General features: G+C 52.6%; 1 protein-coding gene across 1 annotated transcript; it reads left to right on the top strand.

Annotated features, from left to right (window-relative positions):
* Positions 1-5,280: 5,280 nt before the first annotated feature.
* LMAN1L (lectin, mannose binding 1 like) lies at positions 5,281-12,793 on the top strand (the record flags this gene model as incomplete). Its single annotated transcript, XM_081101089.1, is given in 7 exon segments — positions 5,281-5,304; positions 6,540-6,651; positions 7,617-7,820; positions 8,114-8,224; positions 8,227-8,255; positions 10,817-10,875; positions 12,745-12,793. Coding segments are annotated over 7 exon segments (588 nt in total).
* Positions 12,794-13,278: the final 485 nt, after the last annotated feature.

The raw sequence follows: 13,278 nt of genomic DNA, 5'->3' as shown, positions 1-13,278 counted from the left end.
CTAGCTGCTCCAACCCGGCTTGGTTCAGAAATGAAATGGTGCCAGTCATGAGAGGGGCCCGGCAGGCACCCTAACGCTATTGGGAGTAAGAGAAAGGGTCCAGCTGATGGGGCCCTGAGGGAATGCAGGCCCAGGCAGCTGGATGTTCCTATTCTTTCTACCTGTTGGCATGTGAGCTTCCTTTAGTCTCCCCTTTCTCTCACTTGGTTTATAGTTTTTTGTTTTCCCCTTTCACCCTCTGCTCTGTGCTGGCCACTGGCTCACAGATGAGCAAGACACTGCTCCCTCCAGGAGCTCAAGGACAGGTGGGGACCCCACTCAAGACTCAATTCAGTGCCCAGAATCTGGTAGGGGTTACCAACAGCCCACAACAAGCCCATGAGACGGCGAGGTGGGAAGCAGCTTCTCAGACACTTGGAGGACAAGCAGGGACAGAGCAAGTGTCTGGTAAAGACGGCATTGCCTAGCAAAGGTGGTGAGGTGCTTAAGTGTGGCTGGGGCAGAGGTGCCAGGGGTGTGGTTTGGGAGCAAGTAAGGCTGAAGAGAAAATGGCCCAGACCCACCTGGTTTTGCAGGCCCCACAAGGAGTTTTGCTTCATGCAGAGATGACCAGGAGCAATAAAGGGTTTAGGACAGAGGAATGACATGGTCAGATCTGTATTTTAGAAATATCCTTCTGACTACCATCTGGCCTTGGGGGTTATGTATGAAGTGGAGACAGGGAGACAAGTGGGGAGGTTGCAGTAAGCCAGGCAGGTGATTGGCGGTGTCCTAGGCTGGGGGGCCAGTAGGAGGTGGAGAGGAAGAGGAACACAGCTGTCTGTCAGGCCCTGTTCTAAGCACAATAGGTAGGTGTATTACCTCATGTAACCCTCCAAACAACTCTTGGAGATACTATTATTCATTTTACAAGTAAGGAACCGAGGCTTGGAGAGACTCGGGAACAGTAGTGGGAGAGGGGAAGAGCTTGCTGATGGGTGATGAGAGGAGGAAGCAGAAGGGATCTGCGGGGTTCCAGTCTCTGGCTCCATAAGATGAGAGTGCCACCCACGAGACCCCAGCCACAGAAGAGGATGGGCTGAGGGGTGGAGAAGAGGAGTTTGGTTTGGACATGTCACCTGGGGGTCTGGGGGCATCCAAGCAGAGTTTATTCGGGCCTGAGGCTCCAGGAGAAGATGAGCTGAAAGTGGAGATTTGAGGATCATGGCACAGCTGTAGTGCTTGAAACCATGGGCATGGACAAGCTTGCCAGGGAGCATGTGGTGAGTGAGGAGAGATGCCCAATGGAAGGGCTGAGGAGGCAGAGCAGTGGCAAAGGACCTCCGGGGCAGCCAGAAAGCTGGGGGGCAACAGGGAGCCTTGGGAGGGCTGGGCGTGGGGGACGGATATCCATAGCATTTCACATTGCAGAGACTGGGTTCAGAAGTATCCGCTAGGCACAGAGAACAGGGGCCACTGCCAGGCCTTGCTGGATCAGTTTTTACCCAATAGGCAGCAGGGGCAGCAGCTGGGAAGATCAGCTGGGAGGTGAAGAAACAGGACCCGGGTGGGGCCCAAGCTTTCCACAGCCTGGCTGTGAAGGTGCAGGAGAAAGCGAGTGAAGGTGGCTGCGGATTTAGTGTTGAGAAATGAAGTATGGCTTTTAGCATGTCCTACATTTTTCCATTTACAGCCTTGATTTTAATTAAGCTCAGAGCTTCAGTAACTGAATCCTACCAAGAACTTACAAACTACAGTAAACCTCAGCTATCCAGAATTCTCGGAAAAAGAGCCACTCTGGAAAACCAACATTTATCTGGATAAAAATACTTGACGTACAGGATTACTTACTTTTTTAAATGTGCTTATTATGGAAATTATCAAACAGAAAAGTCAAGGGAAGAATATAATGAACCTACCATCCAACCTGAAGAGTTATCGATTCAAGGTCACATGCTGTGCCATCCACACACCCATGGTCTGGGGTATTTGGAAGCAGATCCTAGACACTATATCGATTCCTTCAGAAAGCTTTGGTACATTTCTCCAAAAGACAAGACTTTTTAAAAATATAACCACAATATTCTTACTTCAAAATATTTAACAATAATTTCTTAATTTAATCCAATATCCATCGTCCAAATCTCCCCAATTGTCTCATTCACTCCTCCACCCCCCTTTAGTTGGTTAAAATTAGGCTTCAAACAAGGTTTACATATTGCATTGTTACCAGGAGGACCAGGGGGCTGCCTGGAAGAGGGCTCTTCATGGCTGGCTGTTTTCCCAGAGACACCAGCTCTGCCCTGCATGTGTGCTGGGTGAGGCATGTATGAGAACATCTCACCCACAGGTCTGTGTTCAGGGCCTTCCAAACCCAGACCTACAAAAAATCTGTCTTCTACCTAACGTTCAATAAGATTTTTGAGGACTTACAAGGACCTATGCAATGGACAGGAGTTTTAACTAGGAGTGAGCAAGAAGAATGAGGCTTGTGGTTAGGGCTGAGACATAAAATGAGTTCAGGAAGATGGCTTGTTACCAAAACATAGGTCTGCCCAGGTTATACCAAGATCTGCATACCCTTCAGAGTTGGGCCATGAATCTGGTTCAGAGCTTCCTAGCAGGCAAAACAAACAGAAGAAGATCCATTGTGTATTTCTGTGTCTATGAGATCTAAGTTCTGAAAAACAGCACTATTCCTGAGACCAGAACAAATGTCCCTTTAAGATGACAGTTCCTACCTTGGGGTCTTGGCCCCATCCTGCTCGCAGAGGCACCAAGGGGCAAACAAAGGAGTGGCTGTTTCTCACAGCATCAGCCAGGCTCTGCCTCAGCGCCAGGTGGCAGGGCCTGTACCACACTTACCGCAGTGGCCTTGGTAAGTTTGGGGCGCCACAGACCATGTGGAAGAGCAAATTACCCAGGGTATGCTCATTGTCCATTTATTCATTCGTTGATCTTTTTATTGGACTCCCTCCCCATGTCCCTCTGTGCCCAGCTCCAAGACAAAGGGCTGTATCAGACACAAGGAGCTCACAGTTCCATGAACAATCTACATACGGCGCAAGGCATGAGTGTAGTAGACAGTGAGCAATCCTTGCCTCCTGCAAGTCACTTCAGAGGCAGTGGTGGCTTCCAAGGGCCCCCAGGATTTCTGGCCTTGCGGCCTCTGAGCTTCCCTGCCCCCAGCCCTGGCCTTTGCCAAGCTAAGAGGCTAGAATAGCATCTCTAGAAAGTCCTGGCAGGGACTGGGACCTGGGCCAGGTTCCAGTCTAGCAGGATGGAGGGGTGGGGAGCCAACTGGGGTGACTTCCCTTTCCCTGGTTCCGGCCAATCCTGTCTCAGTTTCTCTCCACTTTCTTCTGTTTTACAAAATAGGGCTCCTTCATCCTCCTCACCTCCACCAATGATAATTCTCACATACATACACTCCATCCTTCCTCCTTCCTTCTCCATCTTGCAGGCTAATTCTACCTTTGCTTTCATGCTTTTCTCACCTTCTATTTCTCCCCCTTAAACTCCCCCACCAGGAACCTCCCCCGTCCCCCTCACCCAGTCTCATTGGGAACTCTGGAGTCCTCCACATGGTTAATTCTCTCAAAGTGCTCTCCTATGTTCTATGGTCTCAGACATGTCCTTTCCCTCGTAGGGCCTCAATTTCCTCATCTGAGAAACAGAAAGGGTTAGACACAAAGCTCTCTTCTGGTGGAAAAAGCTTGTATTTTGGAGTTAGATGGAGCTGAGTTCCAATCCACTGAATTTCTTAACTTTTCTGAGCCTCGGTCTTCTCATCTGTAAAATGTGGTCTGATACAAACAGACTTGTGGTGAGGCTCAAGTGAGAAGGCAAGCAGAGTGCTCTACATGGTGTGGCATGCGTTGCCCTCCCCTATGCTAGGCTCCAGTGCCCACTTCTCCAGTGGATTCCTGTGTCTGACCAGCCAACCTGGTATTTAATGGCAAGCCTTGATGTTACCTGCTTCCTTCTCCCAGAGCCCAGCCAGGCCAATGAGAGAATAATGGGGAGGAAGGGAAGGTGGGGCCCAGGCCCTGATTTGCCCTGGTCCACAGACACCATCCAGAGGAAGTGCGCTGGCCCCAACCATATGGAACTGAAGTGGCGCAGTGTAGAGCAGGGCCCCTGTCCTCTTGTCTGGCTGGCAGGCAGACATGCAGATGAGAGGGACTGGGCCAGGGCACCAGGGAGCCCAGGTCCTGTGAGTGGCCCCCAGCAGAGAGGGTGAGTCAGGGAGCTGAGTGGTGAGCCCGCGGTTCCAGGGTCCCACAGGGGAGTTGAGCAGCTGGGGACCCAAGGACTGTGTAGTACACCAGGGGCCAAGAGCAGGGGCCAAGTCAGCTCTGCGCTGGTGGAGCCTGCCTTGAGGAATGGCCTTGGAATCCTCTTCGACTCCTCATTCCAAGATACCCAGGTAAGTAATGGTCTTCTGCCTGCCCACACCTACACCCTCCACCTTGTGTCCACTGGTCAACGCCTGGATAGCCCTGCCATCCACGTGCTGACCAGTGAAGAGCACATCCCCTGCAAGCCTGTCTGGACTGACACCTACTCCCATTCCTGGGCTGTATCCACACTGCCCGCGCGTGCCCCTGCCCCAGCCTCTGACAAGGAGCCCACCACTCCTAGGGCTATGTTTTCCTTGCTCGTCTGAGCTGATAGCTCAAAGGTAGTGCCTCCCTGGGACTCCCTCCCATTCAGTCCCCGCTGTGCCTCCTCTGGGCCCAGGAGCAGAGTTTGCTTGTTCTTCCTGGGAACCACCCCAGAGAATCCTTCGTTCATTCAGCCCAGCAGCTCCAGACCAGTGGGGGTAGTGAAATGATGCGGGTGAGGTCTGTGCTGAGAGTCTTCTCTCATGTCATCTCATCTGATGCACGTTCTTGGGAAGTGGGGACTGTTCGTCCCAATTACAGGCGGACACACTGAGGCCCAGGGAGGTGAAGCGACTGGCCTGGGGTCACACAGCTGTGTGCTGACCTGAGATTCGAGGCCAGACTTGCTGATGGAGAGTCCACACACTCCTCCCTGTGCCAGCGGCCTGTCGGCGCCCTTCCCTTTCTCCAGAAGACATGCTTCCCCGCCCTCTCCAGCTCACTGCCTCCTCAGCAGCTGGGCCAGTTCTCCAGTGTCTCTCAGCAAACATCCCTTAGCTCGTAACCATTTGAATAATTGCTGACATTTATGGAGCAGAGCTTACTGTATGCCAGGCACAGCACCGTTCATTGTCTGAGTTAACCCTCATAACAACGTTATGAGGTAGTTTTGATTATTATTCTCCTTTTAAAGATGAGGAAGTGGGAGTTTGGAAAGGTAGGTAACTTGCTCATGGTCACAGCTAGGAGGCATATGCAGGTGGTTGCTTGGAGCTGGCTTCTCCCTGCTCTGTGTCACCTTCCTCTGAAGGTGGCAATGACAAGCATTGTGCTATGATCAGTACCTGTGGTCTGTATGCAGAGAAACTCAGGGCCTCTCAGGCTCAACACCCTCCCCTAACTCCCCAGAACCTGCTGCACAGCCCTGCGGGACAGGCAAGCTGGTTGTATTGTCCTTGTCCATTAGGAGACATCTCATGTTGTCTGTCCTGAGTCTGTCCTGCTACAGTCCAAGCTTGGCAGAGGGACAGGAAAGAGAAGCCCTACCCAGAGGCAAGGAGGGACTTGGGGTTTAAGGAAAGGAGAAAGAGCAAGGGACAGTGGGAGGAGGTGGTGGTCTGGGGGATTGAGTGCAAAACTCCACATTGGGTCCACCCTCTGTCCTCCTGGGAAAGTCCCAGAAAGAACTTTGACCTCTTCTGTGAACTCCAAGTCCCTGTACTCTGCCAGGCAGGGCTTGTTCTCCTGCCTCTCCCTCTTGTGCTAAGGAGTAGACATACAAGGGAGACTCAAGCTTGACCACAGGGACATGTCCCAGCAGGTCGGTCATCCAGTGGGGGAAGTGGCACTGCTGGCCTGGGAAGAATGCCCTCTGGGACCACCCCCACTGTCCAGTCCTTGGGTCCTGGATGGCCCTACTGGACTCTAAGTCCCCACAGAGATGGAGCCAGCTGGGCGCTGGGCTCTCATTACCACAACTTCCGGAACCGGCCATACACCTTCCAAGCAAGCTCGCCTACTGGGCGCAGAGTCTGCTCATGAGCAGGTCCTACTCACACACGGCCTCTTTTGCTTTTGCAGGTCCTACAAACATGCAGGGTGTGCAGGTTACAGGCTCAGAGATACAGAGATACTGTGTAATCTGTTGTTCGTGGCCTCAACTGATTTGTGCCTGACACCACGCAGGGCCCCTGGAACACATGGGCAGCACATACATGGATCCTCCTCTCTACACAGAATCCCAGCTGGCCCAAAGCACATACCCGTGAGGGCTAACATGAGACCAGGTGTGCAAACCGCTCCATGCCATTCTGACACCAAGTCCTGTGGCTGCCTGCCCCCCTTTAGGACCACGGGACCCAGACACTCAGATTTGGGGATAATTTTCCCTGCCACAAGCAAAGAGGAGGGGGGCCCATCTGTAAGGTGCTCACCTCCTTCCGTGCCCCTCAGGTGTCCTTGAATACTCCCAGAGACCTGGATTTGGTCTGCATTGATGTGGGGCCCGTGATTTTGGCTCCTGGAAGTTTCTTTGGGGTCTCATCAGCCACCAGAACCCTGGCAGGTGAAAACAAAGGAATGTGCCTAATGAACCATCTGAGCACACCTTCTAAGGAGCACTGGATGTGTTGCCAGCCACTTCCCCACTGTGTGACCTGGGCAAGTCACAAGTCCTCTCCTGCCTGCCTTGCAGAGTTGTTGAAAGTCTCAAATAGGATAAAACAAAAGAAGCTTTTATCCCAGCGTTGGCCCCATAAGTGGCCCTTGCTGGGAGCTGTGGGGCAAGTGGAAGAGGGACAGCCATGAGGGATGTTTAGGGAAATGGAGCAAAGGATATAATGGAGAGTCCATGGAGGGACCCATAGTTGGTGCAATCAGACAGTGGGAGTTCGTGAATGCCAAGACTTCAGTCTTTAGACTCTGGGCACTGGGGCGTCATCGAAGGTTTCCGAGGAGAGTGACATGGTCAGAGTCATATTGAGGAGGTAGCCACCATGTGGTTGCTTTTGTCAGTAGTTCCCTGGGGCCTTAGTGTGTTGCTCAGTCTGCTTCCATGGCTCTAGTCCAGAATTGCCTAATTTTCCTACTCACTGGGGGCCCTACTCTGGCTGGTCGGGGATGTTGACCCTCACAGACCACCCATCTGCTTGTCTGACCCTCATGCCTTTCTTCTGAAATAAGCCAGACAAGGGTCAGAGCTGCCTCAGATCACACAGATCTTTTGCCTGCCTGAAATATAATGGAGCCTGGGAGGTGAGGACTAAGTGAGTGGGCTGCTGGGGATAGAAGATCTTCCCTTCCCTTCTCTATCCCCTTTTCCAGATTACCATGATGTCTTGTCCTATCTGACCTCAGTCTGAAAGGTCCAGAGGTGATATCAGCCATGGGCCCACATTGGGGGCAGGGCTGGGGGAGAGGCAGCTCAGGGACTCCTTTCCTCCCTAGATGCTTCTGCTCATGTCATGGTGCCATCAGACCTGCTATTCCAACCATTATCTCTACCTGCTCTCTGAGTTTTGCTCAGGCCAGGCGTTGTGCTGGGCAGTGATGGGATCAGAAGTGACCTAGAGCCAGGCCTTGTCCTTAAGGACCTTGGAGGCTGGCTGAAGGCTGTGGGAGCACAGAGAAGGGGTCCTAACCACCCAGGGCAGCTGGAAGGGCTGCAGGCAAGGTTGGCCCTGGGCACCAGGGAAGACATGATTCCAAAGCTGAACTCCAAAGACCAGGAAGAGGGTAGGGGCCCAGGGAGAGGCAGGTAGGGAAGGGGCCCATTTGAGTATCATAGGATACTCTTCCCTTCCAACCAGGAGTTCTTTAACCAATGGGGAGATGGAGGCTATATCTAAGCAGTCCCTGGGGCCTAGATGCTCTCTCCTATTCCCACCCCACCACCCAGACACATCTTTCCAGGGGAGTTTTGGAGGCAGAAGCCATGCCTTCTGTCCCCCTCTCCAAAAAGCCCCCATAGATAGGATCCATTGCCCCATCCAGCTGTCTCGCTGTCCCAGCTCTGCACCAATCCCCAGGGGAAAGAATCTTCGACCTGGAGGAGACATTGAACAGACGCAAGAAGATCCTGCAGGGTCTCTCTGAGCACTTGGCCCAGGCTGAGAGGCAATGGAAGCAGCAGCAGGATCCCTAGGTCAGGCCAGGCCTGAGAGAGCCTGGGTGAGTGGCCCCTGGAACATCCATGCTGGCCTGAAGAAGCTGAGCTCCCTAGGCACTGGGCCCCATGGCACCAGGGGGCTCCCTGTGTCCTGAAAGAGGAGCAAGCACTATACTTGGGAACTATTGTCCTTCGAGGTCTGGAGGGAAAGGAGGGCACGGGTGAAATGCTGCAGGTCACAGGATGGGATGGACTTGCCAGGCAGGGGATTGTGCGGGAGGCTAACACACCACAAGCAAATGCCCAAGGAGCCACACAGCTGGGACTGGGGAGAGGAGATGCCAGGTATTTGGACATAGGTCCTTAGACAAGTAACAAAAGTAGACTGGGTTCTAATTTGCATGTAGTTCCACATGTGACTTGATTCACATATGACTTGCTTAATGCTCAGAAGAACCAGAGTCCTCGTTTCATCTCCACTGCCATCCTGGCTTCTCTCCATGGCCTTCCCAACCTGAAGCCTGAGAGTTGAACCAGCCAAGATGTTAGATACTGGGCAGAAGAGACCAGTGATTCCTGTGGGATTTGCTGGGCTCTGGTAGCTCAAGGTTTGAATCTTGTGTCCTCAGGCCAGAGCAACTGCGGCTGGGCTGCTGGAGTGGCACCACACTCCAAGGCTAGGCCTCTATAATCTTATTTCCAGGCCCAGGATCCTTCCTGCCAGATCCTATCCACCCCAGAGAGGCAATCTCTCTAGGCCGCTCAGCAAGACAGGGGTTCAAGCATTGAGCTTGAGTTGACTGGCACTGGCCACAGTTTGGACTGTGCCCCAGGGGAAGTGGGGAGGAGAGGACTGAACTGGGCATCTGCTCCTTCAGGGGCAGAACCATTTCTAGAAAGTGGGGGGGTTATGAGAAACCCCAGGAGTGACCACTGTCTGGGGGAGGGGAGTAGGACCATACTCAGGAGAGGGTTTTGAGAGGAGGGGGAGTCCAAGAGCTGAGATGGACAGGGGTCAGATAAATTCAATGTGTCCATAATGAGGGGGTCAGGTAATCTGGTAAGGCCTCTAGAAGGAAGAGGGCTGCAGTGCCCTAGAAAGGTAGACTCTGAGAGCAGAGGGGCTGTGCCCTGGCCCCTAGAGAAGAGGCTTGCTTTCCTGCAGGACTCTGCCAGGGTCAGCACCCTGTTCTGTGGACAGCAGTGGATTCACCCACTGGACATTCTCACCCTAGGGAGGGATGGTAAATCTGAGCTCCTGGAAGGAGAGGGCATTTTGATAGGGTTCTTGGAGGAAGCACAACCAAGATCAGGCCTAATGATGGTAGGAGGCCCCTGACTTCCTTTTGGCCCCTCCCATCTCACAGCATCCCACTCTAGGACAGGTCTCTGGAGCTACCCATAGAGCCCTGGGAACAAGGGGTTACCTGATACCAGGGAGGAGGGAGGCTTCAGGCTAGATGCTATGGCTGCAGCCCAATCCCTGTCCCTGCTCTCTAGACTGGGAGTGGGAAGAAGGGACGAGGGAAAAGAGCTAAATCTCCTGAGGACTAGAGATGGAAGGCAGAGCCCAGAGAACCTGATGTTGAGACAGATAGCTTTAGGGAGATCCTTCACTGGCTAAAGCTGTCTTGGGAACCAGAAAGGAGGTTTGGGGTAAGAACAGCTCAGAAGAAGGGGCCCTATAGATGGTGCCTGTTCCCAACCCAGGTGCTGCCTCTGGGAATTATGAGACATGGTCAGGCAGCTTGGATGGGACCAGAATGCGTAATGAGTCCTCTGCCTTGGTTTCTACTCCCCACTGGGATGCAGTAACCCATGTGGCTTCAAGAGCCCAGGTCTTCTACCTGCCTGTGGGCATCAAGCATCATCTTAGAGCTGGCTCAATCCTGTGCCTCCTGCAGGCCTTCGGGCCCAGCAATAAGGGGGAAGGAAGGGGAACCACTGGGGTTCCATCCATGAGACCCAAGCTCAGCTCCTTCTCCCAATACTTCTGAGCCCCAAGCTGTCTTGTCTTAATCCTTCACTCCTTGGATCCCTGGAAGGGCAAACCTGTGTCTGTATCTGTGTGTGCATGCACACATGCACACAGGACACATCTCATCTTCTCTCTACCCTGTCTGCTCTCTGGAGAGTCTCACAGAGTCTCAGTGCCAGCAAGGCTCTGGAGACCACTTGGTCCAACTCCCTCAATGACTGGAAGAGAAATGGGAGTGGGCTATGCCCAAGATCATTCAGAGCAGCCTGCTCTTCCCCATACCCCTGCCCCATCTTGCTCTTTCCCTTGCCTTTACCACCCACCCTGTCTTTTGCTCTCTATTTCTCTCTCTCTCATCTCAAGAACCATTGGTCCCTAATGATCCCAGGCCCCAGGCCTTCCCAGCTGTTCCCACAGATGGAGACATAGAAGCTGGGGAAGGCAGCTTGGCACTCTGCTCCCTCTCCAAGTGCCCTGGATGAAAACCATAGCACCCCAAGCCTGAGAGAGAGAAACAGAACCCACAATGGCCCAGATTCTGGGTAAGAAGCTGATCCAGGACCATAGAACTTCCCCTTTCAGAAAGCAGCAGCCAAGGAACCATGCCCAGCTGGCCATCCCCCAGGGCCCTCCTCGTGCCTACAGCCCAGCATCTTCCTGTTCTTCCTCCTCATCTTCCTTTTCTTCTTCTATGTGCACTTCAAGTGGGCCTTCCCATAGGCAGAACTTTCCACACCTACCCGGCTTGGTTCTGGGCATAATAATTTGATTTGAGAGAGGGAGCGTTAAGACCCACCTGCCTGTTCTACCAGCTGGCAATGAGCAGTGCCCATATTTTCAATAGGCACTACTAACCATGTGCTCAGCCACTGGTTCCATCTAGATCCTGCCCTCACAATAATCTCTCTCTAGTGTGAGAAACTGACAAGTACCTGATAGTCACACCCTATGTGGTCAGTGCCATGATGGCAGGAAGCTCAGGGAACATATAACAGAACAAGAAAAAGCACTTGACTCAGCCTGGGGAGATCAGGGAACTGGCCTAGAAGGGACCTTTGATACAGGTCATCAAGGCAACTAGTTCTCCAACCTAATAAGTACAGTCATCATTACAGAGGAAACAGCATGAGGAAAGGCATGGAAGCATGAAAGAACACAATATTTTAGAGAAAAAGTGGCAAGTTTAGAACTATTAGAGCAAAGGCTGGGACCAATTTGTGAAAATGGGCAAAAAGAATCAGAAAGGTTGCCTAGCCTATGAACCAGGAGGTCATGGTTCAATTCCAGGTCAGGGTTTGCAGGCTTGATCCCCAGTGTGGGGCAGCTGATCAGTGACTCTTGTCATTGATGTTTCTATCTCTCTCTCCATCTCCCTTCTTCTCTATAATCAATAAAAATATATTTAAAAAGCCATAAAGGTTGGGTGGAGGTCACTATTCCTGCTTGGTGGGTGTTTGTTGAATGAGCGAAGCATTTAGAGATGTAGGGTGTGCTAAAGAGCTCAGAAATGGGATTGACAGCTTCTGTTGGTGGAATTTCAAGACCAGAAGAATCCGTGTAGGGGAGGTGGTCCTGGAGGAGCAGTAAAGCGTGCTGAGGTTTAAAAGCAGAGTTGCAGAGGGGACGATCTCCAGGTGAGGAGAATAGCGATAGTATTTTGAGGTGGAATAGTGAGGTGGAATGGTGACAGGCTTATATGTTACATAGGACTGCAATGGTGGCCATAAGGCTGGAACCACTTGGACAGACAGACCTTGAATGCCAGAGGGACAGTGTGTTCCTGATAGGGCAGACCAAAGGAGCCATAGAAGGTCCCAGATCAGGGGAGACTGTGGTGCAGTAAGTGTAATAAGTGTAAGGAACCTGCTCTCGAAAGCCCAGAAGGGGGAGGCTCAAGTAAGCTTCTCCCCTCCCTGGCAGCAGGCAGGAGCTGAACAATAGCTTTCAGGACAGTCTGCAGCCTTCCCCTGGGTCCTGTACCATGCATCTGAGGAGGCAGCACCGCTCCCCCAAGCATGCCTGCATGTGTGACCTACTTCAAAGCCCGGAAGGAGTGTCCGCTTCTCTTCACGGGGAAGTGGATGGTGTCTAGGGGTTGTAGAGCTAGGCCAGTATCTTCCCTCTCCTACCCACACCTCAGCTTTTGGGGAGCTCCGACCATATTAAAGGTGATTTCCCTCTCTCCAAGCTTTGATATGTTCATTTACCTTCCAGGTTTGCCTTTACGTCTCTGAAGGCTTTCTCTTCCACCTCCTCTGGAGAGGTAGCTGGGAGTGGGCTTCAAGTGGCCCAGGAGGCCAAGAGTTGGCTTGAATATGAAAAGACTGGATACCCCATAGATCTTGAGCCCTGGACTGTGGAGGGAGAGGGAGTCACAAGTGTGTATAATTCTGTCCCCAAATTCACCAGAACAAATTCAACCCAGCCAGCATCACCATGAACAACTCTCTCTCCCCCAATTCCCTTCAGTTCCAGGGGGTCAGAGGGGAAGGCACATGATGGAGAACTCTGTGAGGCAGCCCATGGAGCCATAATTGGGTTTCCCCACTCTCTGGTCTCCCTCCCTTTCCCAGTGTGAAGCTCTTCAAGCAGCTGCTGCAGCAGCAGGTTGGGGAGAAGTAGGGGTCGGGCCCAGCACTGGATTTTTGCCCCTGGCTGCAACTCTCTGGGGATCATAGGGAGCCAGGTTCCCGGGGCACATATCAGCACAGCCCATTCCCCTAAGGAGCAACCACATGCCCAAAGACCCTAATCCAGGGGTGGGCAAACTTTTTGACTCGAGGGCCACAATGGGTTCTTAAACTGGACGGGAGGGCCGGAACAAAAGCATGGATGGAGTGTTTGTGTGAACTAATATAAATTCAAAGTAAACATCATTACATAAAAGGGTACGGTCTTTTTTTTTGTTTTAGTTTTATTCATTTCAAACGAGCCGGATCCGGCCCGCGGGCCGTAGTTTGCCCACGGCTGTGTAATCCTTTTGTAGCAGTGCTGGGCAGAGCTTGGCGTTGAAGGAGGCACGTGGGAGAGGCGGGAATGCAGAGCGGGCACGTGGTCCAATCTCCTCAGCCCCGTGCATGCCCCCCCCCCGCCCCCCGCCCCCCCCC

This window comes from Myotis nattereri, assembly GCF_964212035.1.
Source record: "Myotis nattereri genome assembly, chromosome: 1".
Lineage (NCBI taxonomy): Eukaryota > Metazoa > Chordata > Mammalia > Chiroptera > Vespertilionidae > Myotis > Myotis nattereri.
This window is presented reverse-complemented; position numbering and strand designations above follow the sequence as displayed.